Source organism: Leucopleurus acutus (genome assembly GCF_964270905.1).
Source record: "Leucopleurus acutus genome assembly, chromosome: 1".
Classification (NCBI taxonomy): Eukaryota; Metazoa; Chordata; class Mammalia; order Artiodactyla; family Delphinidae; genus Leucopleurus; species Leucopleurus acutus.
In genome coordinates this window covers 91,092,392-91,120,089 of record NC_139142.1, presented here as the reverse complement: position 1 = coordinate 91,120,089, position 27,698 = coordinate 91,092,392, and the positions used below count along the sequence as shown (strand labels likewise).

The following is a 27,698-nucleotide window of genomic DNA, read 5'->3' as shown; positions in this document are numbered from 1 at the left end:
TGTTTTCTTTTTTCTCAGTATTTGTAAAGTCAGTGCTTTAGGTCGGAGGGTGTGTCTGGAACTCCAGGAAAGCACTGAAAGTACTATTTGTTCTTGAAAATGTTACAGTTAATCTCTTGGTCGGAGTCTGAGGGGAAGAAAAGATCTTTGTGAAGAAAGGCAACGAATCGCAAGCACGTATGTGTCTTCCCTGACTAGGGTTTCAGATTTGCTAACGCTGATAACAGCAAAGAAAGGAGAGTTTGGAGAGGTTATTTTAAAGCGGTGGTTCTTAACCTGGGATGTGTGGATTCCCAAGAGGCCCACAGATGGTTTTCCAGGGATGGTGCCGAGGACCGGTGGGTAGGGGTGGGATGGGCCCTCTAAAATTGAATAGAAACATTGGTACAAATAGGCCTTTTATTGAAGAGAGACCTATGATTCTCCTTAGAGTCTCAAGTAAAAAAAAGTAATAACTACTTTATTTTTGGTAGCTCTTTTCCTCTGTTATGGCAAAAGACACATAAAATAAAATTTACCGTCTTAGTTACCACTTTAAAGTATCGGGTTGGCCAAAAAGTTCGTTCGGGTTTTTCTAGAACATCTTACAAAAACCTGAACGAACTTTTTGGCCAGCCCACTATATAGTTCAGGGGCATTAAATACGTTCACATTGCTGTGCAACCATCACCCCTGTCCAGCCCCATAATTCTTTTCATCTTGTGAAACTGAAACTCTGTACCTGTTAAACAGTAACTCCCCATTCTCCCCCAGACCCTGGCAACCATCATTCTACTTTCTATGATCTTTGACCTACTCTAAGTACCTCATGTAAGTGGAATCATGCAGTATCTGTCTTTTTGTGACTGGTTTATTTCACTTTGCATAATGTCCTCAAGATTCATTATGTTGTAGCACATTGCAGAATTTCCTTCCTTTTTAAGGCTGAATAATATTCCATTGTATGTATATACCACAGTTTGCTTATCCATTCACCCATTGAGGACACATGGGTTCCTTCCATGCTTTGGCTGTTGTGAATATTTTATTTATTTTTCTTAGTTGTTTTGGCTGCGTCAGATCTTAGTTGCAGCACACAGGATCTTTTGTTGTGGCATGCGGGACCTTTTCATTATGGCACGTGATCTCTTTGTCGTGGGGCTCGGGTTTCTCTCTAGTTGCGGTGCTTGGGCTTCTCTCTAGTTGTGGTGTGCGGGTTTTCTCTCCCTAGCTGTGGTGTGCGGGCTCCAGGGCACGTGAGCTCAGTAGTTATGGCATGTGGGGTCCAGAGCGTGTGGGCTCTGTAGTTTGCTGCACGTGGGCTCTCTCACTGAGGCATGTGAGCTCGATAGTTGCGGTGCTCGGGCTTAGTTGCCCCGCGGCATGTGGGATCTTGACCAGGGATCGAACCTGTGTCTCCTGCATTGGAAGGCATATTCTTTACCACTGGACCACCAGGGAAGTCCCTAGCTGTTGTGAATAATGCTGCTGTGAACGTGGGTGTACAGTATAACTACTTTTAAAAGCAAGTTCATAAGCACAAGTTTCCCCTTGTTTCTTTTGAGTTGTATATTAAGAGACTTTCTGAATCTGTGAAGCTTCTGGTGCCTCAACTTACTTTAAAGTTCTGAGTGAGTGTGCCTTGCACACATGTGTGTTCGTCCCCTGAGGGCATGTGGCCGGGCTCTGGAAGTTCTTCTCGTCCCTAAGGAGATAACAGCCGCTGTATAGAAAGCAAAGGGCTGGGGCATCCTCATGGGTCTTCTCCAGAGCTGACCCCTACCACTTTGCCTTCTTCCCTTGGCAGGTTACTCCAGCCACAATGCAGAAGGATTGGCCAAAAAGGAGCCTCCTTCTGTGCTGGGGAGTGAGCAAGGGAAGGACCAATGTGTTTCTCCTCCCTAGTTCCCAAAGTCTGGGACTCCCTCCTTTTCATGCACTTGGCATTATGGTCCCTCCCTGGGCGAGTGTGGATTTTGAAGTCAGACTTGGATTTGCATTCTGTCTCTCCCACTATCCGCTGCGTTATTTGGAGGCAGTTATTAAAGTTCTTTGAACTTTAGTTTCTTCATTTGTAAAATGGGGATAAAATACCTACCGTGAAATGACATTATTAAGACTGAGAAGACGTACATAAGGTGATGAGTGCTGAGCCTGACCATATACACAGGAGCAGCTTCTTCATTAAAACCCAGGCTCTCTGCTACAAATCTAAAGGTAGGGATTTCTAATGTGAAAGCATTGCTAAATCTGGTCAAGGGTTTTTTTGTTTGTGAAACTTTGTGGAGTGGAAACCAGCAAGTCTACCAAGCAAACTGAAAAGATAACTCTGGACTTAGTGGCTATAAAGATGGAGGCGTTAAAGGCTAAGCGGGGATGGGAGCAGAGGGAGAAATAAAGATCTTTTATTATCTATAACGTGAGCATTGTCCCATCTCTGCAATTGTTGGCAAAAGAGAGGCAGGCTGTGTCACTCCATCGGGACATCCTTGACGTGCCCTCACATCTCCACAGTACATGAGCAAAACTCCTGCTGAGGAACTAACTTTGCATTCTTTTGAATATTTTAAAAGATTTTTTATGCAATCAACTGTACAATGAAGGAAAACATAACACTGTTTACATCTAAACATCAATAGAATCAAAAACAGGAAACAGCAAATCACACACAGAAGACACCTAAACCAAGTCACTGTTTATATGCTCTTTCCATGTCACTATTTATACAGAATTAATTTTATATAGTTGCTACCAGTGTGTATATGCCATTCCAAGTTCTACTTTTCCCCACTAATTTGTATAGATTCCCCCCATATTTCTGTAGTTCTCATACTTAACATTTCAAGTGGCAATATTTATGTTGATTTGTTTTATATCTATATCACAAGCTTTGGGGTTGGTTTTTTACTCTAAAATAAATGTTTCTTTTACATAACTACTCAATGCTATTTCAATACAAATTCCTCCTCCCTTGTCAAAAGCTCTGATAAATATTATGACATTTGTCATCTTTTATGAACTTTATCTCTAGAAAGATTGTATTAATACTAATCAAGGCCACCAGCAATGGATAAGTATACCCGAAGTGGAATTATTCCCATTTCCCCCAATACTGGCTTTGTAATTTTCTTTTCTGTGAATGTAATAAGAGTGGAGCAAGTATCTTATAGTTGCTTTAATTTTTAATTCTAAAAGTATAATGAATGTCAACATTTTCTTGTTTCTTAAAACTGAACTATTTCTAACTCTGTTTGTATGAATTACCTAATCCAGGAATTGGCAAATGACAGCCCTTGGGCTAAATATGGCCAGTTGCCTGCTTTTAGAAATAAAGTTACTGGAACACAGCTGTGCTCATCTGTTTACATGTTGTCTACTGCTGTGGTTGAGCTACAGTGGCAGAGTTCAGTAGTTGCAACAGAGCAAAGTCTAAAATATTTACTATCTGGCTCTTTATAGAAAAAGTTTTCAGACTCTAATCCCATCTCTTAGCTCTCACTCACTCTTGTTCTACCACAATTTATGCTCCTGCAATATCAATGTCAAAGTACTGTAGTTCCTCACATGTTGTGATAATTTATGTTTTAGTGTCTTTACACATGCTCTTCCCTCTGTCTGGAATTTCCCAACTCCACTCTGCCAGGAAGGTTCAGCCTTCCAAACCCTCCGTGAGGGGTGCTCATCCTATAAAGCATTCCCTTTAATTCAAATTCATAACTTTACTTTTTGTTAGAAGATACTGACAGTTGGAACGAGAATCAAGAAAACAATGCCTGGAAAAGCAATTTATAAAACTATAGATGCTATATAAAAGTAACAACTTCTAATAATAACTATTATTATACTTGGCAGCATCAGTGCCCGCCTTTGTTTCTACTTTTATTTCAAACCATTTACAGGGAGCTTTTTAGACCAAAGGACCCCTGTTGGCTATCATGGAGTAAAGGATCTAAGAACACCTTTCCCATAATCTCTCTTTGTTAAATACCAACAACATATTTGGGTGCCTGGACTAGTTATTTTGGCAACACCAGAGACCAATTCAGATTAATTAGATGTGTCAGCAATTATAGACTAATCATTAAGATGACTCAAAACATCAATCAACCAACCAAACCAAAAAGACCAACTCTCTGAGTTGTCCTGTTTGACTCCACAGAACAAGTTTGGAATCCTAGAGAAGCAATAAACATAAAATTCTGAGAAGATATGCTAAGGCAAAAAGCCTTTCTATCCATTGGTTGCGGGTAATTATGTTGAGAACATAGCTCTGCACTACTATGTATATAGATCTACCTATCTATCTATATTTATTTATATATCTTTATATCTATCTATCTATAACGTATATATATTTTTAATGGGTCTGCATTCCTCTCTCTGCATCCCCTTCCTTTGGGAATCAAAAACATCTCATAGAAAATATTTTCATGAAATCTAATATATATAAAAACTGTATAGTGTGTGTGTGTGTGTGTGTGTGTGTGTGTGTGTGTGTGTGAATACAGTGTACTAATTTAAACGATGATGTCCAGTGGATCCGGAAGGAGTTTAGAGATTTCCATTTGCTTTGTGAAAAGTTTGATATGTGTGTTGAAAGCCATGAAGCGAAGGTTCAGATTACGCCACGTGAAAGCTTGGGTGGTTCTGAATGCTGAGTCCCAGAGACAAAAGCTCTTAGTTATAACTGCATTTCTGGAGAGGAGGGCGCCAGTTCGTTCACCACTTCCATTAAGGAACAACTACTTCTTTTAGCGGTGCTCTTCTCTCAGGAAGTGCAATATATAGTAAGGGTAGAAAAATAAGCAAAGGAGGAAATCTGTTATTGATTTTCTTTTCTTCTGTGAAATTACATGAAAGCTCAATGGCTTGGAGCAGTAACTTAGTCAATAAGGCTCCATTTGGGACCACCTTGAAGTTCAATTCTCTCTCAATCCTTTTAAACTTCCTCTAGTGTTGGATTCTTTTGTATTTAATTATCTTTGGTGCTGAGATACTATGAAGCTTTTTTATTCATCACACCACAGAGGATTTTGCTAAAGGTAAAACTGTGAAGTATTCCCAGACAGTAAAGTTCCATCAGTCCTTTTTGGTTAGAAATCAATAGCACTGAAAACCAATCCTTAAAAGCCAAGGAAAAAAGACGAAGAAGGTGAATAGTAGGACTCCTTACTGTAAAGCAATTTTTCAATATTAAGGTGTTGCTGGATTTTCTTGGGTTTGAGCTGCAGAGAGACTAAGCTCAGTGTTTTCTCCAGTGGGAGTGGGGAAGGTCATTTATGTCAGGCTCACCATTATGTGAGTGTACATTTTGGTCATAATACTTGCTAATGTTTATTGAACATTTACTGTGTGCTTGATAGTATGCTGAGTCTTTATATGGTTTCTGTTCTGTAGGGAAGCAATAAGTCGCCTGTGTGAAGCTGTCCCCGGGGCAAATGGAGCCATTAAAAAGCGAAAGGTAAATATTGTTTTTTTTTTTTTTTTTTTTAGTTTCCCTAACTATGGGAAAGATAGTATCAAAATAGTTGTTAGTTCATTCCACCACATGACCCAAGGTCTAGAATGGCCTTGATTATTTGACATGCTATCTGAGATGCACTCAAAGTTGTTCTTGTCCCTCAAATTTTTCTGACTTGCTAGACACTGTCTGAAATGGTGATGCCTGAGGGTCAGAGTAGAGAAAGCACCTGGGTCTTTTCAAGTCAGAAAATCTGGTTGCAGAGCTAGGTATTTACTTACCTTTGAGCATGGTATCTCATCTCTCCAAAACTCCATTCTTGTTCCTGTAAAGTTAAGCTGTTGAACCAGATGACCAATTTTGGTACCTTCCAATTTCAATATTTTATAATGTATGTATTCTGCATTTTAACATTTTAGACTTTTAGGACTCCATGGCCTATTTTCAGATGGAAACAAGAGTGCTGGTAGAGGTAAGGGTAATAAATAGGTAGAAGGAGCTTTTCATGTTGAAAGAAATCATGAGATTTGATGTTAGACTTGCACTTAAATCCTGTCTCTGCCACCTACTAACTGTGTGATCTTGATCAAGTCATTTCACCTTTCGAATCCTTGGTTTCCTCATTTGTAAAGTAGGAGAAAATAGCCCTTAGTTTATAGAATTATGTAAGAATTAAATGAAGTGATGTGTTAAGTGTCTTGCTTACATTAGGCTTTCAACGCTAATGCTAGTTAGTATTATCCCTAGAATACTTAGTTGCTTTGAAAAGTCCAAAGGGGAGGTGCAATGGCGCTTAAGATAACTATATAAATTATAGAAGTATAGACTGTTTAAGAGGGGAGGAATTTTTAGAGATCTCCCAGTTGAACCCTCTCACTTCGCCAGCTGCTAAACCGTGGCTCAGAGAAGAGACTTGCCTTGAGTCACTAGGAAGATCAAGGTCAGCACCAGCTGTAGACACCAGGTCTTCAGAGTCCCGGCTTTACTGCTCTATTTCCATACCACCCTGCCTAATTTTTTATCATTACTCATTATTTTGCATAGGACTGAACCCACAGTCACCCAGAGTGACTCAGATGAGCTACATGATCTGGGAAACTCTGAAGAATGGCTCTTGAATTCTACTAGAACTCCCATTACTAGTTTCTCTGACAGAACCGATGGTCTGTCTGTAGCCTCTAGCCTCCTCCTGCCTCTCATAACCTCTGTGAATAGGAGGTTCCGACTGGAAGATCCCAACAAACAGGCTTATTCACTTAAGACTTTCTCATTTCAGGAGTAGTGGGAGTCCACACTCCAAAACAAAATAAAACAAAAGCAAACCAGGCTGTCATCTTTCCAGAAAGTACACATGTAAAGAAGTAAAAAAAAAAAAAAAAAAAAGAAAAAGAAAATTTTGAGCTAATTCCCTTTGATAGCTAGCTTTTTTATTGAGTACTTAATACATGCCAGGGACTCTTCCACGCACTTTATATTTTTTATATTCTTTTTCCTCCCAATTTGAAAAATTGTGATAAAATGCACATAACATAAAATCTACCATTGGAACCATTTCTAAGGGTATAGTTCAGGGATATTAAGTACATTCATACTGTTGTTCAATCGTCACCCCCATCTATCCCCATAACTCTTTTTTTTTTAAGAAATAAAGTCATTTACTTGAAGAACAGAATATACTTAGAATTGTTTGCTTCTATAAAGCCCATTTTCCCCAAGCCTTAACTTTGAAATTTCATATTAAGCAATGAAGTTATTTTACACAATCTAGTTAAACAATTTATTAGGAATAGTCCCGTAACTCTTTTTTTATCTTGTAAAACAGAAAGTTTATACTCATTAAAAAACAACTTCCCATTCCCCCCCGTCTCCAGCCCCTGGCAACCACCATTCTACTTTCTGTCTCTATGATTTTGACTACTCTAAGTATCTCATATAAGTGGAATAAGTATTTGTCTTATTATGACTGGCTTATTTCACATTACTTCACATAATGTCCTCAAGGTTCATCCATGCTGTAGCACATGTCAAAATTTCCTTCCTTACTAAGACTGAATAAATATTTCATTGTATGTATATATCACATTTTGCTTTCCATTTATCTGTTGATGGACACTTGGTTTACTTCCATGTTTTAACTATTGTAAATAATGCTGCTATGAACATGGATGTACAAATATCTCTTCAAGTCCTTGCTTTCAGTTGTTTTGGGTATATAACAAAAAGTAGAAATTGCTGGATCATATGGTAATTCTAGTTTTAATTTTTTGAGGAGCTGCTGTACTGTTTTCCATAGCTGTTGTACCATTGTACATTCCTACAAATAGTGTACAAGGGTTTCAGTTTCTCCACATCCTTGCTAACACTTGTTATATTCCCTTCCTTCCTTCCTCCCTCCCTCCCTCCCTTCCTTCCTTCTGACTAGTTATAGGTCTACACAGATTTTCTATTTCTTCATGATTTAGTCTTGGTAGCTTTTATGTTTCTAGGAATTTGTCCATTTCATCTAGGTAATCCAGTGTGTTGACATACAACTGTTCATAGTATTCTCATAATCCTTTTACTTCTGTTGAATTGGTAGTAATGACCCCACTCTCATTTCTCATCTTACTAATTTGAGTCTTCTCTCTTTTTTTCTTAGTTTATCTAGCTAAAGGTTTGTCAATTTTGTTGATCTTTTTGAAGAACCAACTTTTGGTTTCATTTTTAACATTTAAAAAACATAAATATTCATTCTGTAACAAAGTCCATAACTTACAGAGTGTTGTTATGTTATTTTTAAAGCCTCCAGCCAAGTTCCTGTCAACAGTTCTTGGCAAAAGTAATCTTCAGTTTTCGGGAATGAATATAAAACTGACCATCTCAACATGCAGCCTCACATTGATGAATCTTGACAACCAACAGGTAAGATCATGAATGTCACTTATAGTTTAACATATCATCTATTTTTCTAGAACAGTCTGGGCATAATGAAGAGAATAAAGTTTCAGACAGTGTGCCTAAAACTTAATAAGACATGAGGGGAAAAAATCTGCCAAGGATTTATGTGTAGCAATAATTAGGACAACAGTATTACTAACCCATCACTGGGGCATTTAACTGCCTACATACTTGCCCCTACCTATCGGCTTTGTAATAAAAACTAAGGTGCAAAGAACATATTAAGTACCATTTGGAATATACTTGAGTCAGTCATTTATTACTCTCCGCTACCCCTCTCCAAAGGGAAAGAAATTCCATCATCAGAACTAACAGACTGCATGTTGGACTGGGGATGCACATGAAGGACAGAGGGGAAGGGTGATGTTAGGGTCAATGTTCTAGCTAACCGAAATTTAAGGAGAAAACATTTTCTTCCAACCCTTAAGATTGAAAAGCCTTCTCAAATGTTATTGTGTAAACAACTTTTTCATCTTTGATGATTTATGATTCTATGGTGTGCCTGAGTTCTCACTGTAAACATTATTTCTCAAAGAACAGCATTGTTGAAGCAAATATAAAAGATATACAGGCATTGCGCTAAATATGTACTTTAAACTAGGACACTCTTTTTTGACTTATTTTTTAAACTAAATTCCTTATATCAGGTTATTTATGTACGTTAGAGTCTAATTTTTCTTTGTCTAATATGTAGTGATTTGAGGTTCTTAGTATTTAAGTTTTTACTGTGTGGAGTGCTATTGATCAGGGACTCACGCAAGGTTTAACGTGTACTTGTCAGTGATAAAACAGTAAGAGGCTTTGAGGTCACATGTAGGTTGAAAGCCTGGCTTTGCCACTAACAAGCAAGTTACCCTACCACTCAATTTTCATCATCAGTGAAATTAGGATTATAGTCTTAAACATAGAGTTTCTGAGAAGATGGTCTTAGCAACAGTATATGTCTTATTGGGTTATTTAGAGGATTAAGTAAGATCATGTAAATCACTGGATGTAAATCACTCAGCACAGTGCCCATTGCATGGTGCATTTTTCCTTGAGGCCTTTTCATATACTCAGTACTTAGCAGGGAAAGCATATTGTAATATGTAAAATTGTAAAATTGTCAGTAACATATAAGTACAGTTATAAACATTTTGATTTCCAGTTTTTACCAAAAAATTCACTTGCAGTTTTTTTTAAAAATTTTTCTTGGAGTATAGTTGATTTATAATGTTGTGTTACTTTCTGCTGTATAGCAAAGTGAATCAGTTATGCATATACATATAGCCACTCTTTTTTAGATTCTATTCCCATATAGGTCATATACAGAATATTGAGAAGAGCGCTATATAATTTATTTATTTATTTATTCATTCATTTATCTTTGGCTGTGTTGGGTCTTCGTTGCTGCACGCAGGCTTTCTCTAGTTGCGGCGAGCGGACTACTCTTCCTTGCGGTGTGTGGGCTTCTCATTGTGGTGGCTTCTCTTGTTGCCGAGCACAGGCTCTAGCAACATGGGTTCATACTTCTGGCTCACGGGCTTAGTTGCTCCACGGCATGTGGGATCTTCCCTGACCAGGGCTCGAACCCATGTCCCCTGCATTGGCAGGTGAATTCTTAACCACTGTGCCAGCAGGGAAGCCCCCCTGTTTTGTATAGTAGGTCCTTATTAGTTATCTGTTTTATATATAGTAGTGTGTATATGTCAATCCCAATCTCCCAGTTTATCCCTCCCCAACCCGGCTTCCCCCCACCCCTGGTAACCATGTTTGTTTTCTACATCTGTGACTCTGTTTCACTTGTGGTTTTGAGGTTTGCTTTATTTTCTAAATTCAAAAGCAGAATAAAATACATTGCTTACACAGTAGTATAAAGCACCATAGAGGAAAATGTTTAATATGAAACAATTTTAAATAGATTCCTGTCTGGTTGAATCAAGATTGGTTATCCAAGAGAGGTGATACCATTGATATCTGACAGCAGAACATATGGGGCTGTACTTGGAAGATGCAGCCAATCTGGGTGGAAGGTGAAACATTAATTGTCCTTCGGATGCTTTGCCCTCAAGACATTTGTGGATGTAAAATTTATTTTTAGTTTTCACCCATGTGGATGGTACCAGGGATGCTCAACTCTTTTAGTTATAGGATTTCATTGAGTATAGGAACCCTTGAATTATCTGAGTTTTGTAGGGGAGGAAGAGTAGGCAAAGCGAGAGCCATCACGATGACAGCTGTGTAGAACTGAATGAGCATTTTTAAAAATGGCTCTTTCCATGGGTGACTGAAGTGAATTGGGAATTTAGGAAGAAGAGGGTTGTGGTGTGTATGGTGGAGGGCACGTTATTCTCAAAATCTCTTTCCCCTCTGCTACCCTTTTCCAGGCCACTGCAGTTAGAGCTGGTATTGCCACACGTCCATAGTCTTTCATGTGAATAAAAGGAGGGACAGTGGGCATGGGTGGCTTCCACGACCAATAGTTACAGCAAAGAGCTGCTTTGGGGAGTGGCTCACATCTTTTCTGCACTGGTGGCATCGAATGGGCTGTGCTCAGCCCACCGCTGGAGTGGGGACCAAAGTTAGGATCTCATTGATATTAGACCCAGGGGCTGATTTTTAAAAATAACTTTGAACTATTCTGCAGACCTGGGGAGAATGGCCACGGGGATGGGGTTTGGGGTGTAAAAAAGATGTGCCGCTCTAGATGCTTAAACTCAAGAAGCTTTATACGTTCCTTCAAAAGGACAGCTAAAATGTCCAAGGGATAAAGGCAGCAGAGAAGTGACCGTGTGGACATAGCATGAGAAAGTGCTTTATCGATTAAATTTTCCTTAAAGAAACCTAGCCTCTGAAGTTCTAAGATAAATACAAATATCCTCCCCCCACCCTTAACTTCAAAGATATACTTTGGACTGAAAACATAAACAGCTTCAAGTTTATAGATACATTCATAGATGACAGAGCATTTATGGGTCAGATGGTTCACATTTATCTTGTCACTGAGAACATCAAGAATGTAACCATTCACTCCCAGAAAATGTCTCACAGAACCTCAGGGGCAGAAAATAAGATATTAAACACGCAAACATGCAATGCTTGCAATTTTTAAAACTTACCATATTTGGGGATGGGAAAATATATTTTGCAAAAGCAAGTTATAGGGGTTTTTATATAGTCCTTGTTTTAAAAATTCAAGCAACAGGGCGCAGTGGTTGAGAGTCCACCTGCCGATGCAGGGGACACGGGTTCGTGCCCCCGTCCAGGAAGATCCGGCCCGTGAGCCATGGCCACTGAACCTGCGCGTCCGGAGCCTGTGCTCCACAATGGCAGAGGCCACAACAGTGAGAGGCCCGCGTACCGCAAAAAAAAAAAAAAAAAAATCAAGCAACAGACTTCCTTGACATACTTTAATAAGGCGTTAAGCAAAAATGTCAGTCTGAGTAGCTCCTACTCCCACTATTTCTCTACTCGTTTCTACACTCCTATCATCGACTCTAACAGCTACTGAAATTGAGACGGGTACTAAAGAGATAAGGTAAAACGGGCAGAAAATGGAGACATCCTTTAGTCTCCAAGAGGAGAGGCAATTCAAACACCTACAGAGGCCAGGCAGGTAATGCAAACTGTCCAGGTTCATGAACACACAGTGGTGCGAGCACAGTGATAAATGACGAGTGCTACTTGGTCTCCATGTTGGGGAGACAACACTGGGGAACATTGCAAACAGAATACTTTCCCTGTGTAAAGGCCAATCAGATGCTTCCGATGGGACTATAGGTCAAGGGCTGCCAGGTCTTCCACTTTTGGGGAAAAAAAAAAAGAAGATGGAAATCTGGGAGTTTTGCTGCTCTCTCTGGATTATGAGATGTTGGTCTTTAATTAAGAAATTAAAATTATAAGCATGAGCCAAACAAAATAGAGGCGTTCTTGAGATGAGCCAATGTGGGACATCTGATCTAAGCAAACATTTAAAGTAACTATGGATAGACCTAGAAAGCTCTGCGCAAATCACACTACACACTCATAAGTTTAAGTTAACTCTCCCCATTCCACATCCCCATCCTCTCCCGCCATCAGAGAATCAGGATTACAACGTCCCCAGAACTCCTTTCTTTAGTTTATCTGTTTATATAGATGTGTGTATATCTTCAGTTAATCCTCACCATGTATAAGGTTCATCCAATTATCCTTATTTTCAGTTCAGGATCCTGAGGCAGAGAGATTAATCTACTCAGTTACAGAGCTATAGGCAGTGGAGCCCAGATTTGAATCAGGTAGGCTGGTTCCAGTCTGTGATTTAACTGTAACATTTAAAAATGTTACCATTTCCTACCTTTAGTAAATATTAACAAGTATTAATTTCAGTGGTCTCTCAGGTTATTGCCTAGTTTGTTTTTTTTTGTGGTACGCGGGCCTCTCACTGTTGTGGCCTCTCCCGTTGCGGAGCACAGGCTCCGGACGCGCAGGCTCAGTGGCCATGGCTCACGGGCCCAGCCGCTCCGCGGCATGTGGGATCTTCCCGGACCGGGGCACGAACCCGTGTCCCCTGCATCGGCAGGCGGACTCTCAACCACTGCGCCACCAGGGAAGCCTGTCAGTCCTATATTTTACAGAAAAGAACCCCCCTCCCTAAAAGACAGGATGACTGTTAACATAAATAAGGCTCCAAGTTGTCCTGCTGTATTGGATGTGTCCTTTACTGCCATAATGGAGCAAAAACATCTGGTACCTTTTTGCTGATCCTAAGACCTGTTGGTATATTCCGTTTTGCTGGGCACAGCCTCCTGACTAATTATTATTCACAGAGAACATCAACATCTTAAGAACCACAGTAACATCCTTAATGATTTAGCAGTTTCTCCCAGGTTGGCAAATTCTCTTATAGGAATTTACTAAGTTTAATTTCCACCAATTAATTTGTAATCCGGTATTTGAAGCTGGAGCACGTTCCCTTATAGTCATTAAGTTTAAATCATAAGGTGATTGCAATCATACAATAAAACCAGTATAACACAATAAAAAGTAGTATTAGAGAAAGTATGTATGCAATACCATTAGCCAAACAAAATACACAGAACAAGAAATTTTTATTATCCCCAATGCTGGTGCATAACCACTAACAAGCTTAATTAGAGGAGGAGACAGAGGGAAACTTCAGATACCGAGGTGGATTTCTGGGCAGGTTTAAAACCTTTAAGGGTTGTTCATGAAGTCTTTTTTAGGTGTAGGGCTTTCCTTTTACTGGACAATTTTCACTTAACAGTTCTTACATTATGAAGTTCAACCAGAGTCTTTTGCCTGTAAAAAATGAAAAACAGAGAGCAAGTAAAACACAATATTTCTCTAGTATATACGGATGTTAGAAATAGTGTGTTTTCTTTGTACTTTCACATACACATTAATGTCTACATTTGAAACTTAATTATTAAGGACATCTTAATTTTTGACTTTCAAAAATGTTCAAGACAATGAATTTTCTTGAATTAAAGGTTACAGCAGCTTTAAAAATGATCAAGATACATGTACCAACAAAATCTCAGATGCTCTTGGAAACACATTTTAAGATATAGCACACATGATACATATTTCTTTTGGGGTTTGATTATCCTTTCGGGATACTGAAGCATACTCGATTTATTTTACACTAAAAATTTAGCTTTTGATAACCACGGCTTGGATAGATCACAAAATGGAACCTGACAGTTTTCTCGATATGCTTTCAGTCCAAATAACTCAAAAAACATCTCATGTCCTAAGCTGGATAAATTAGTTACTTTTTCGCATATAATTAATATCAGTGGGCTCTTGTACTGGCAGTCTGTCTTGGTCATGACTTACTCTTGCAAATCCATCCCTTACAGGAACATATATTTTCCTCAATGCAAGGAAATTAATCTGGATCAATAACAAAGTCAAAGCCATAAATGTTTCAGGACATTCTTGAAAACAGGTTTCAACAGTATTTAGATCCTTTTTCTTTAACAATTTCCTTTTTCATAACTGTGCAGTCGCTACTTTATTCTACAAAAAAAAAAAAAAATCTTTTTTTTTGAAGACCAAGTTTTTCATTGGCACGTAACTATTTGGAATGAACCCAAGAGACAGTGGAATGCCAGGTCTCTCCTCAAGTAGTTTCCTCCTCTCTTCACAGCGTTTAACTACTCTCTATCAATAATCTCATCACAGCCGAGCTCTTCGGTCAGACGATTGACAACCATGAGTGAAAAAAGCTCTTCGATAAAAGCCAACTGATCAAACGGGGTCTTCTCATAATGCATCTGAAACCCGCCATCCAGAGCTGCTTCTCTTGCTCTGGAGGTTCTCAAAAACATCTTGTTGGCTTCTTCAAGGGCCGCTGATACTCTGTAGCCTGCACCACTCAGCTGCTCCTCTTCCGGATAGTCGTAGTCGTCCTCCCAGTCATCGAATTCCTCGCCCTCGTCCTCGCTCTCGAAATCAGGGCCCGCGATCTGGCCTGGCTGCTCCCCAGGGCCGGGCCGGCTAGCGAGGCCTCGCTGCCCCAGCGGCTCCGCCATTGGCTGGGCAGCCTCCTCCTCCATCGGGCCTTCCTCCTCCAGCTGTGGCTGGGCCCCGGCGCGGGAGGGGTTCAGGGATGGCTCCCGGCTCCCGCCGCCTACCTCCATCTGCGGAAGGTCACTCTCGCCAGGCATCACATCCATCTGCAGGTCATTGCTTTCCTCATAGAGCTCGGACAGCTCGTTCATTTCAGACATTGTGCAAGCGGCTCAACCTCCCCGCAAGGCGTTTTCGGCAAGATCGGAGCTACGCGGCCGTGCGGTTGTGCGCTTGCGCAAGCACCGTGCGCTTGCGTGACCTTGTGCGTGTGCGCGACCCCCAGACACCGCCTACCCCTCGGAGCGCTGTTTGGGGGCCGGCAGCTCGCAGTTCCACCCCGGGAATGTTCCCGGGGCTCGCTGGTCGGCTTTCCGTGCGTTCGAACTTCAGACCTAGATGCTGTACGTGCAAGAGCATTGCTTGGCCACTGCCTTACCTAACCGTTCTGCTGCTTGTGATGCGATAAGCTTGAAAATACATGGCTCTGTAAGACCCCATACTCCTCCTCCCTCATCGACCCCCTCCTTTCTCTCCCTCTTTCTGCGCCTATTCTATCCCCCATCCCCAGGCAGTCGCGTCTCTTCCACGGTTTTATCTTTTATCTGTGCGCTAATGACCGCTAAATCCGCAGTTCCAAACCACACGAAGTTCTCAACCGCAGATCAACATATTTAGAATTTATCCATTCATCTCTCCTGTTTTTCTCATTTTTAAAAAAGTTAAATTCACAAATAAGCATATTATCGGTGTTCTTTAAAAAAACAGACAAGAAATACATAGTCCCATTGCATTTCGCAGGAGATAAAGGTACACTGTTACCAGTTTGGTGTGTATTCTTTAAACCCTTTTTCTTTACGTTTACATGAATCTTTATGTCCTCGTGGAAAAAAAAATCTTATTTTTTTTACGTGTCTTACATAATTGTCTTCAACTGACAAAATAAGCAAACAAACAAAAAACCCTCATCAATGCCTTGAAGATTTACCTGTTAGTATACATAGACATATATTTTTTCATACTATTCTATTTGTATAGCTATACTGTAGTTGACCTAACTATGCACAAATAACTTTCTATATTTTGATATTATAAACTATGCGTAATTGAACATCCACATGTGCCAGTATTTTTCTAGAATAAAAACCTAGAAGTGCAAAGGTGGAATTTTGGGGTATGCATACTTTGGTTTTTAGTGAATGTCAGATTGCTCTCAAAGTTGCTGTACAAATTTAAGCTCTAGCCAGCGGTGTCTGAGAATATCCACACCGTTACCAGACATGATTTTGTTGAACTTTAACAATTTTATCCATTTAATGCCGTCTTGTTTTATTTTTTATAGCCTTAATTTATTGGAGATTATCTTTCAATATGTTTATTGAACATTTCTATCAGTATTACCTCTGAAAATTAAATGGTCTTATTTTGGGTTTATTTCTTTTTCTTATTGATACAGGAATTTCTTATAGACTCTGTATATGAATACTTTGTTTCACATGTTACAAATATATTCTCCCTCTTGTTTCTTGTTTTGGGGGTCTTATACAAAAGTTTAAAAATGGGTTTTCATGCAATCAAATCTAAGGGTTTCTTTCCTGTCTTTTTCTTTCTATTAAGATGGATTTACCTACCTCAGAAATCATAAGCATAATCGTTTATCTGTCTTCTAATGTTTGTATAGATCTTTTATGGATCAAACATTTATTTATAAATAGCATGAGGACAGGATTTATTTATATATTTTTCCATATATGTAGCTAATTCAGGTACCTCCGCTAATTTAATCACTTGTCCTTTTGTCTGCTATTCGGTGCCACATCTATCATAGACTAAAAGACCACAAAAGTGTCAATCTGTTTTTAGACTTTGTAGTCGAATGAATTTCTATAGTTTTATAATATGTCTTAATAATAAGGAAAATCTTGTCTCTTTGTCCTTTAAAAAAATTGCCTTAGCTCTTCTTGCACATTTATTCTTCCAATGTGAATTTTAGAAGTAGTTTGAAAAGTTCCCTGAATGGCATTGGTGGAATTTTTATTGGAATTGCATGGAATTTATAGATTAAGTTGGGGGAGAATTGACATCTTTACGGTATTGTCTTCTCATCCATAAAGGTGATATATGTCTTTCTACTTGTTCAGGTCTTATTTGTACCCTTCAATGAAGTTTTCCAAAAAGTCTTATGTGATTCTTATTAGTTTTATACTTAGGTTCTCTTGTAAAATGTTCCTTCCCCCTCTCCCCCATGCAGTGTCAAAGTGGCTATTGCTGATACATGGGAATGATATTGAAATCTGTGTATTGATTTTGTTTTTAGTAATCATTTTAAACTGAAACATAAATATAGAAAACATAAATATAGAGTAGTGCACAAATCATAAGCGTATAGCTTGATTATCACAAAATGAACATGTTTGTATAACCACTACCCAGATCAAGGAACACCATTTGCAAGATTCTAGAAAACCACTTGCTTTCTCTTCTTTTGCACCAAAAGTCACCACTATGCTGACCGCAAACAGAATAAAATACTTTTGCCTGCTTTTGAACTTGATATAAATTCAACTGTGCAGTATACAATCTTTGTGACAGGCTTCTTTTTGCCCAAGAAATATATTGTTGCTATGTAGTAGCCCCTTGTTTGAATACCACAATGATCATTATTGGGATTGTTTCCAATTTGGGGCTATTGTGAACAGGGCAGTGATTATCCTTATTGAGAAGATCTTTTGGTGTACGTATTTACACAGTTCTTTTGGATATACATCTAAGAGTAGGACTTCTTGGTCATCATATGTAAGCAGCTTCAGTAGATTCTGTTAGGCAAATCTGAAGACAGGATTAGCCAACTGGTGCATCGTTGTTTTAATGAACCCTCGAAACAGTATGACAAGTACATCTCTGCAAGTTGGTCATTACACTGTGGTTTCCAAATAAGCAAGCCTAGAATCTCAAGTAAAAGAGACAATCTTCTTGGCTAACTAACGCAGTTCACTTGAATAGTCTTACTTCGTATCGAAAGTCTTAATATTAGTGCCTTAGTAAGAATACTTTTGGTTGGCAGATGACTGAAACTCAATTCAAACTAACTTATATAAAATTAAATAAATAAAATAGAAAAAATACATAAAAACATAAAGGGATGGGGGGAATGTATTGGTTGAACTGATGAAACACACATTATCCCCTGACTTTTGACTGTTTTTAACTCTCAGCTCTGACTTTTCTCCAGAGGGAAAGCTTCATTTTCCAGCAGGCTTTTCCCACACGGCAGCAAAAGATGGCTCCTAGAAGCTTTGGGCTTATACTAAGGTCTTAAATGGCAGGGAGAGATGCATTCTATTATTCATCTCAGTTCCTCCCCAAAGATGTTGATTGACTTTGCTGTATCCAGCGGGATGGTGTTTTGTGATTGGCTAGGCCTGGATCATGTATCCAGATGCAAGGAGAGGGGTAGTGAGATGGGCGTCTCAAACCCACCTGAACCTCACGGTGTAAGTGAGATTATTGTAGAAAGTGGGTGGAGTGGTTTCCCAAGGCATGCCGAGCAGGTAGAAGCAAAACAAGCCAATGTATGTACGTTACTGTTCGATGGTATGTAGTAACTAGGTATAATTAGTTTCTAGCATTATACATGTTTAATTTGTTTATGTTTTCCAGATTATTGCAAATCATCATATGCAGTCTATTTCATTTGCTTCTGGAGGGGATCCGGTAAGTATGAATTCATAAAAGTTCTTTTGTGCCGCGGAGCGGCTGGGCCCGTGGGCCGTTGGCCGCTGGGCCTGCGCGTCTGGAGCCTGTGCTCCGCGGCGGGCGGGGCCTCAGCTGTGGGAGGCCCGCGTATCGCAAAAAAAAAAAAAAAAAAAAAAAAAATTCTTTTTATAAGAGTTAAAAGAACTTCCATGTAAAGCATATTAGCCACTACCTGTCATTTCCAAATATCTTATTACAGTTTGTGAATAGCCACCTGTAGCTGGTAATCAAAAATTTGGTTTTGACAGAGTATTTCCTGTCACTGATTTTTTTTTAAGTATTTGGATTAGTAGATGAATTTATAATACTCCATTGTGTTATTATCTGAGAAGCTTCTTGTAGATAATATCCAGTTCATAAAAAACAAGCATGTCATATGTGTTTTGCCAGTCCTCCCTCAGAATTGTTTGCAACGCAGAGTTCCAGGCAGATCCTACTAATCAACTGGATTTGGTATACGAGGGGAAGCCTATTTGCCATTCTGGCCGTCAACCAAGGCAACTAAATCTAATCCGAAACGAGCAACTAGGTTTGCAGAAACTCATGGAGGAAACGCTGAGCTGGGGAGAGAAAACTTGCAGTTCCTCCCTACCAAGAGGCCATGTGATGCTCATTTCCCATGAATTGTGCAGGACTGAGTCAGTGCTGTCCCTCCAAGCCTTCTTTGCAGAGTGGAGGGTCATTCCCTGACCTCCAACTGCATCCGCTGTGGACCAGAGCAAAAGGAGAAGGTCATTGAAGCTAGGAAGCCTGTGACTGACCAAGAAACAAATCTGTTTAAACTGAGGGAGGAGGAGGGTTTTGCTCCTCTGTGACATTGTGACATTTTTCTTGTACCTTGAAATATAGAGTTGACCCTTGAACAATGCAGAGATTAGAGGCCCCAATCTTCCACCAAGTCAAAAATCTTCATATGACTTACTGTGGGCCCTCCATATCCTCAGGTCCTCTATATCCGCCCTCCATCCGGCCTTGTAATCTGGCTTCAACAGCGACTCCAAGGACGTGTTTGGTAGCAGAGAGGGTTGACTGCCAGTCCGAAAAGGCCCACATTGTCTGTTACTTCTCTTCCTAACCCATTATAACTCAACCATCCATGAAGGAACTCGAATACTTTCCTTAAGCAATTTAAAGTAATGAGTTCTATAAGAGTAGTGTGAAAAATAATTGTTGCTGTTTGCCCTAAATTTTCCTTTTCAAGTTTCAATCGTTGCTGTCATTTTAGAATTGGTATGAAAGTCTTTATTTTACCCTAGGCATGCCCTGCATGGTGTCTACCATAGTTCTCCAGAATCCTAATTCTTTTTAGACTGTCTTTTTGTGCCTTCAGTTCTTTATTTCTTTTGACCAACCAAAGCACTGCCCCTACAAAGACAAACAGGAAAGAATTGTAGCCACTGTGGGAGAGTTTGTACCTACTGAATTGAGTGGCACCCTTGTGCTCTCTGCAGCTGGAGAGAAATCCTGCTGGTTTTAAATAGAAAACTGGAGTGACCAGAAGCCTTGGCATTAGAGGTTCCCCGAGTGAAGTTCTACCCTCAGGTCAGGGAGGCAGAATGGTGGAGTGCCAGGCTCTGGAGTCAAGTAAGACTTGACTTATTTAGACTCTAAGCTTCAGGGTCCTCATCTGTAAAATGGGGAATGATCACCCTTGCCTCAAGCGCTGTGAGAATTAAGTGGAATGGTGCATGTAAACTGCTAGCGCAGTGCCTGGCACGGAGTGATAACTGTCACCACTGTTGCTAACACATATCTGTATTTTCTTAGGACACTCACTGAGATAATTTACAGCTTCACATCAGATAACGGTCCAAGGGGTAGGCAACCAGAAGTCTCCGTGGCCCAATGTAGTACCCATTCTTTCTACCATTGTCCCTCCAAAGTTTCAAAAATACTGGGTGTTCCTCTCACCTCTCCACGCTGCTCACCCTCACTTTTACTCTCGTCTCATAAACAGTTTACTTGTCTTCCTTCTTTCAGCCCTGAAGGCAGTTCTTGGTAATGCTTCTGTGTCTGTACATGCTTTCTTCATCTCAAGAATGCATTATGAGTATGTCAAAATTAAATATATTTCTTAGATTTCCCCCCCCCCCCACTATTTGTGCTTTACTTTTAACATCCTTTAAATTCTCCTAGATATTTACAGTTATAGAATTTTAGGACTGTGAGAATGTTGGAGACTCTTTTGAAGATGAGGAAACTGAGGTCTGGAGAGGCCCCATGACCTCTTTCCCATCAACTAATATAGCAGACAACATTGCTAGCATCATGCCACCTCTTCAACTTTAAAATGAGCAACCAAGCCCCTGGCAATTGTGGCTTTGCTTCTAAATTATATAATGTAAAGCTCATAGATATGACCTTATTTATTTATAAGATATTTCAAATCTTTTGTCTTTTTGCATAAGAGAGATTTACTTAGGTGTGTGTTATTTTTTAAAATAACTGAAGGCAAGTTATGCTGGCCCTGAGATCCGTTTCCTGTATGATTCATTGTGGGTTATTAAGTGATTGTCCTTGAGGGTATTACAAACATGGGCTTTTATTTCCTGCCAGTTGACTGCATCTTTCCTCTGGAGAGTCATACTTCCAATCTGCAAACGGCATTGTGTGTATTTTTTTCCCTGAGAACTGAGATAACAAAAAGCATCTTTAATTATTAAAATCTCAATCATCAGCATACTGTTTTCAATAAAAGTCAGAATTGCCAAGTAGCTTTTTGTTTATTTGTTCTTCCAAAGCCAGCAACATCTCTTTTTTTAACATAAGTTTAAATGGTGCTATTATCTTTCTTTTAAAGTTTTTTATTTTTATACAATTTTTAAAGGTAAAGTCCATTTACACTTACTACAAAATATTGGCTCTATTCCCCATGTTTTACCATACATCCTTGATCCTACCCAGTAGTTTGTACCTCTCACTCCCTGACCCCTGTATTGCCCACCTGCCCCTCCTCCACTAGTAAGCACTAGTTTGCAACACATCTCTTTTTGAACTCCTTAGGTTTTTCATGGGTTCTCTTTCTCAAAAATGATCTCTCCTTTCTATATATTGATCAAATAAGTGCCTTGTATTTTTGCCCTCTTATTCCCTAAGTTGCACTGCACACAGGCAAGCTAACAACCATAAAACCCATGTCTCTTTAATCAACTTATTTTCCGATGTATGTGGTATCTGTTTGGACAGCAGGGAAATCATGGTGCCACATCCTAGTCTGTGACACCTTTGTGACTGCGTAACCCCTGGTATTTCAACTTTCAACACAGGAGAGTTATAGTTCCTAACCATTTTTTTGTGAATGTTCGTCCTAACGTATTTCCTACTGCATTCTCTTTTGTTCTTAGTGGCATGGTCTGCCTCTAACTTTTTAATCTTCAGATTCTCTCCCCAAGGGGCAGAGAATGTAGACTCCACACACAGTTGCTAAATATATAGTGTATATTTGTTTATGTTCCCTCCTAGGATGGCTTTCCTTTGCTCTTTGAACAGAAACCTTAGTATCGGTCCTTGCCTGAGTATCGTATCCTAAATGTACTCTTATCATTCAACAGTAACAATGCATTCATTTTAAATGCAATCATTTTCCCTTCTTTATAGGATACTACAGACTATGTTGCCTACGTAGCTAAAGATCCAGTTAATCAACGAGGTATGGAAAGCAACTTCTAGATTTTCTTAAGAGCTGGTATATACCAACTTTAAAAAGTAACAAGCAATTATTTTCAATATGCAAAGTGATGAGAGTCACTAGAATGCTATACTGGGGTCTAGAAATATTAAGTAACTCTGAGTTTGAAATAAATAGCCCTGCTACCAGAGCAAAGTAGAAAAAATATATAGGTGGGATTTAAATCCCACCAGTCATTTGAGCCATTTACATCCCATACACCAAAAGCCTTATCATCTATTTGTATAAGCGAAAGAGAAGCTGTTTTGGTTATAATAGACAGGGCTGGCTGCCACATCCCCAGCGGACAAATGAGTTACCCTTGAGACAGAAACCAGTGACGTCATTGGCCTGCAGTGGCCTTGGCGAGTGTGTGTGTGTGTGTGTTTATATGCATTGAGCCTGTGCACTTGCTCTTCAGGAGCCTGGCATGTCACTCTGTCTGGCATTTTCTCATCTTTTGGATCTCAGTTTAAATGTCTCTTCTTCAGAGGGACCTTCTTTGACTCATATACTGCCATCTCCAGTAGTATATGCCACTCTGCTGTCATAATACTTTATTTCTCTTCTGTTGACAGTCATCCCACGCTTTTGTTATTTTATTTACTCACTTGTTTATGTGTTTAGTGTCTTTCCTTTCTACTGAAAGCTCCTGGAGGGCAGGAACCTGTTTATCTTATTCACCGTTGTTTCCCAAGCACTCATCACAATGCCTCGCACATAGGTGATGTTCCGTAACTATTTTTGTTGAATGACTGAGCGAATGGAAGAGTGAGTTGATTAGTTGTCTTATCCCAGGATTTGGCAAGGTTACCTAAGAAACTCACCTTCCAGCCACACTTTGGATCAGGGGCCTGAAGTTAGGCCATTGAGCCTCTGCAGACAGACATGCAGAGTGTTGCTTCTCGTTCCTAACTCTGGGACATTCAGACTCCTCATAGGGATGAGTGTTAGGTTGCTTCTTCTCCTTAATTAGAGCCTAGAGCAGCATCCCCTGTCACCGCAGGGGTGGAGTTTGCCCCCCAAACATTTATTAAGTACACATGGAGTGGAATTTGGAAATTCAAAGAGCTCTAAAGACACAGAGGCGGAAATGTGCGTGGCATACTGGGGACAGGTGAATAAAACACTAGAATGCAGATTGTGTTTGGAGGAGAAAAAAGTCAAAAGGGCATCTAGAGGGCAGATAGGAGACAGCTAATAAGTAGGAACTTACTCCTATGGGCCAAAGGGTGGAGAAGGCTGTTTATAAAACAGAGATTTAGGAAGGTTGGTTTGGCAGCAGGATGCAGTAGATGGATTCAGCGAGGGAGGGAGGTCAATCTGGAAGCTATCCTGATTGTCAGAAATGAAATTATGAGGACCAGCTGCTGGCATAGGACCTGGCACAGGGTAGATTCTCAGTAAATGCAGGCCAAGAGAACACGGCTCGATGAGATGGAAAGAAGGAACAGGTGATAACTACTGTGCAATACTGCATTAAAATAGACTCTAAACTACATAATAAAGAACGGATATTGCTCAAAGAGTAGATAGAAGAGACAGGAACTAGTGAAGGGGAAACGGCGGGGGGGGAGTAGGAACAGAACACAACAAAGGATACCAGAAGAGCAACCTCTTTTAATCAGGCCTGAGCTTCCCTAAAGAATAAAAGTATGCTATTTTTGGGAAGGTCTCTGAACAACAAAGCCCTTTCTCTCAACCTGAAAAGGGCAGGGTGAAAGGAAGAGCAAATAGATCAGGAAATCCAGACGTTTAGTAACTTTTCCGTCAGTCACTGAATATCTCAGGCATGTCATTGCTCTTCAGTAAACAGCAGGAGGCGTTCAAAGATTCTGCTCCTTGCTGAGGCTAATGGTGAGCAGGGTCCACATGCTTGCAAATCTCCCTGCTTGCTTAAGGGAAATACGAGAGGCAGAGCAAGTACGATGCAACTTGTTCACTTTTTTTTTTTTACATCTTTATTGGAGTATAATTGCTTTACAATGGTGTGTTAGTTTCTGCTTTATAACAAAGTGAATCAGTTATACATATACATATGTTCCCATATCCTCTCCCTCCCTCCCACCCTCCCTATCCCACCCTTCCAGGTGGTCACAAAGCACCGAGCTGATCTCCTTGTGCTATGCAGCTGCTTCCCACTAGCTCTCTACCTTACGTTTGGTAGTGTATATATGTCCATGCCTCTCTCTCGCTTTGTCACAGCTTCCCCTTCCCCTTCCCCATATCCTCAAGTCCGTTCTCTAGTAGGTCTGTGTCTTTATTCCTGTCTTACCCCTAGGTTCTTCATGACATTTTTTTTCCCTTAAATTCCATAACTTGTTCACTTTGAAATCTCCTGTTCTGGTGTCCGAGTAGTTCATCAGAGCTGAGTTGCTAGAAGGGGATCCACGGGGATCCCGGCCTGGGGATTCTGCAAAGGCATTTATGAGAACTATTGACTGAGCTCATGGATGGGATTTGAGAGTTGAGAATAGATTCAGAAATGGTTCAAATAGAGGTTTCATTGTTTTCTTTTTTTAGTCCCCAGCCCGTGTATAGGAAGTAGGAAAGGTGCTGGAGTCAGACAGTCTGGGTGGGAATCATAATTCTTCCCCCATCTCACCATAGGCCTCAGCCAAGCTGTTTCACGTCCTGAACCTCAGTTTCTTTAAGTGGGAGAAATAACATCTACTTGCTGGTGTTATTGGGAGGAGTAACTGAGGTAATACAGGGAAAGCATCATTTCCTTTACAGTCTCTTCTCATCTTTCTTCTTTAGGGAACCAGTTCTGTTGAGTAGCTAAATGACTTAGAAATCTACGGTGATTTTCTTGGGCAAAAAAGTTAGTATCTCCTCATCACTCCTTTTCTTGTCCCCTCACCCCTTCTCTCGTTTATCTTGGTTGGGAAGCCTTCTGCGAGAAGCCACTCTGTTCACGACATACCCACTGCTTGCACATCCCTCTAGTGTTAAATCCTTCCCCCTCACCTGAGCCTCTGGACTTTAATTTCTGTACAAAAGTACCAACACAGCTCTTGAGTCCACAAATAATTATTAATTACATACTAATTTACAATGGGCTGAGGTAATTGTTGTGGGAGAAAAATAATTCCTGGCCACCATGGGCTCATCATCACGGGGGAGAGAAACAGAAGCTGTAGGGTGTGCAGGAGAAGTAGGGGAGCATAGGGAATAGTGCCTGGAGCCTGGCAGCTGCCCAGGTAGGCTTTGTGCAATAAGTGAATAAAGGCGCAGGTGGAAGAGCTGTGCAGTGAGAGCTTGGGGCTGTGGGTTTGGATGGTGGGTAAAGGTGGGATTGCAGGGAAAGCAAAGAGTAGAAGTAGGGGAGCCATGGCTGAAAAGGTAGGGAGATTGTGGAGGCTTTGAATGCCAGCCAAAAGGTCACTGGGAGCTGTTGAAGATTTTGAGCTTTATAAAAAATTATCCTGGCTTCTGCCATTCTACTGAAATTAAAAAATGATAATTTTTCTGGCCTTTGTATCCGTAAAGGTGATATTGGAGGGCAGGAAAGCAGTCTGGAATTGTAGAGTCCAACTTGGAGGACATCTCATTGGTCCTGGGCAGGGGTGATGATGCTTTAAACTGCACTGGGGGAAGAAGGGACGGTCTGGACAAAATTGTGAACTAATAGTACTTGGGAGCTATTTAGCTACGAGCATTGATAAAAAAAAAAAAAGAAATCAGATGATCCTGAGGATTTAATGAGATATTATATGCAATGCAAATCTCTCAGTGCCTGGCTCATTATAAGTATGCTATAAATGATAGCCATTATTATTATTGTCCTGAGCGATTTGAAGTGGTGTGCACTAAAGAAACAGGGATTTTTACAAATAGGAAAAGCAATCCAATAGAGAAATAAGAACAAGAAAGTTACTTACTGCGTGCTCACCACATGCCAGGCATTATCAAGAGTATTTAGTCTGCATGGTCTCATTTCAACCTCACAACCATCCTATGAGGTAGGTATTAATGTTACTCATTTTTTGTAGAAGCAAACTCTGGAATTGAGAAAAGATGGTTTTACTAAACTCACCCAGCCAGTAAGTACCTGGACCGACTCCAGGTCTGGAGCACACATTTACGAAAGAAGATTACAAGGCACCAAGAAACATAAAAAAAAAAAAACAACTTTAACCTTACTAGTAATCAAAGAAACACAAATTATAATTAGATATCATACTTTGTCTTTGATAAAAGGTAAAACGTGATTTAGAGTAGTAGTAACTCTTGAACACTGCAGATCCAAATGTTTCAGAGAGCAAACTGACAATTTGCATCAAACTTTAAAAAAGGTAAACACTTTTGAACCAGCAACTTCACTTCTAAGGAAATAAGCCATGCACAAAGATTAAGCAGTAAAGATCACTGTCATATGTTATTGATACAATAGGAAAGAGAAAATTCAGTATTCATAAATAGCAAGTTATTTAAATGAATCCATAGACTGTACTACCATGCAGCAATTAATGTTATTGAGTACAAAAAGCAGATTATGAAACAATGTGTATGGTATGATTCCAGGTAGTTTTTTGGAAAAAAGATAGGAAAGACAAGATGTGGCACATATATACAATGGAATATTACTCAGCCATAAAAAGAAACAAAATTGAGTTATTTGTAGTGAGGTGGACGGACCTAGAGTCTGTCATACAGAGTGAAGTAAGTCAGAAAGAGGAAAACAAATACCGTATGCTAACACATATATATGGAATCTAAAAAAAAAAATGGTTCTGTTGAACCTAGGGGCAGAACAGGAATAAAGACACAGATGTAGAGAAACAGACTTGAGGACAGAGGTGGGGGAAGGGGAAGGGGAAGCTGGGACGAAGTGAGAGAGTGGCATGGACATATATACACTACCAAATGTAAAATAGCTAGCTAGTGGGAAGCAGCTGCATATAGCACAGGGAGATCAGCTCGGTGCTTCGTGACGACCTAGAGGGGTGGGATAGGGAGGGTGGGAGGGTGGCTCAAGAGGGAGGGGATATGGGGATATGTGTGTACGTAGAGCCGATTCGCTTTATTATACAGCAGAAACTAACAGAACACTGTAAAGCAGTTATACTCCAGTAAAGATGTAAAAGAGAAAAAGACTGGAAAGACACATGCCAAAATGTTAATAGTATGTAGTTATTCCTGGATAGTGAGACTTATGTAATTTTTATTTCCTAGAGTCTTTCTGTTTTCTAAAACTACTATAATGAATATTTATTACATTAGTAAAAAGAAAAGAATGTTCTGAATCCTTGAATAAATACAAAAAGCAGTGAAATCAGAAAGACAATGTTATAAACTTCGCTGGTGAGTTTGGTTCATCCAGGGGAAAACGTTCAGTAG

The 27,698-nt window shown here is 39.9% G+C and overlaps 2 protein-coding genes across 2 annotated transcripts in view; one reads left to right on the top strand and one right to left on the bottom strand.

Annotated features, from left to right (window-relative positions):
* Window positions 1-27,698, top strand: part of SHC4 (SHC adaptor protein 4) — a 128,223-nt gene that overhangs the window by 60,971 nt on the left and 39,554 nt on the right. The window contains exons 3-6 of the mRNA XM_082841197.1: window positions 5,377-5,440; window positions 8,222-8,341; window positions 18,593-18,646; window positions 22,286-22,337. Coding sequence (XP_082697323.1) covers window positions 5,377-5,440; window positions 8,222-8,341; window positions 18,593-18,646; window positions 22,286-22,337 — 290 coding nt within the window. The remainder of the gene's footprint in view (window positions 1-5,376; window positions 5,441-8,221; window positions 8,342-18,592; window positions 18,647-22,285; window positions 22,338-27,698) is intronic.
* On the bottom strand, window positions 13,428-15,321 carry EID1 (EP300 interacting inhibitor of differentiation 1). The gene has a single exon (XM_082841162.1). It carries the CDS (start codon window positions 15,091-15,093, stop codon window positions 14,518-14,520), a length of 576 nt encoding a protein of 191 aa, XP_082697288.1. The 5' UTR covers window positions 15,094-15,321; the 3' UTR covers window positions 13,428-14,517.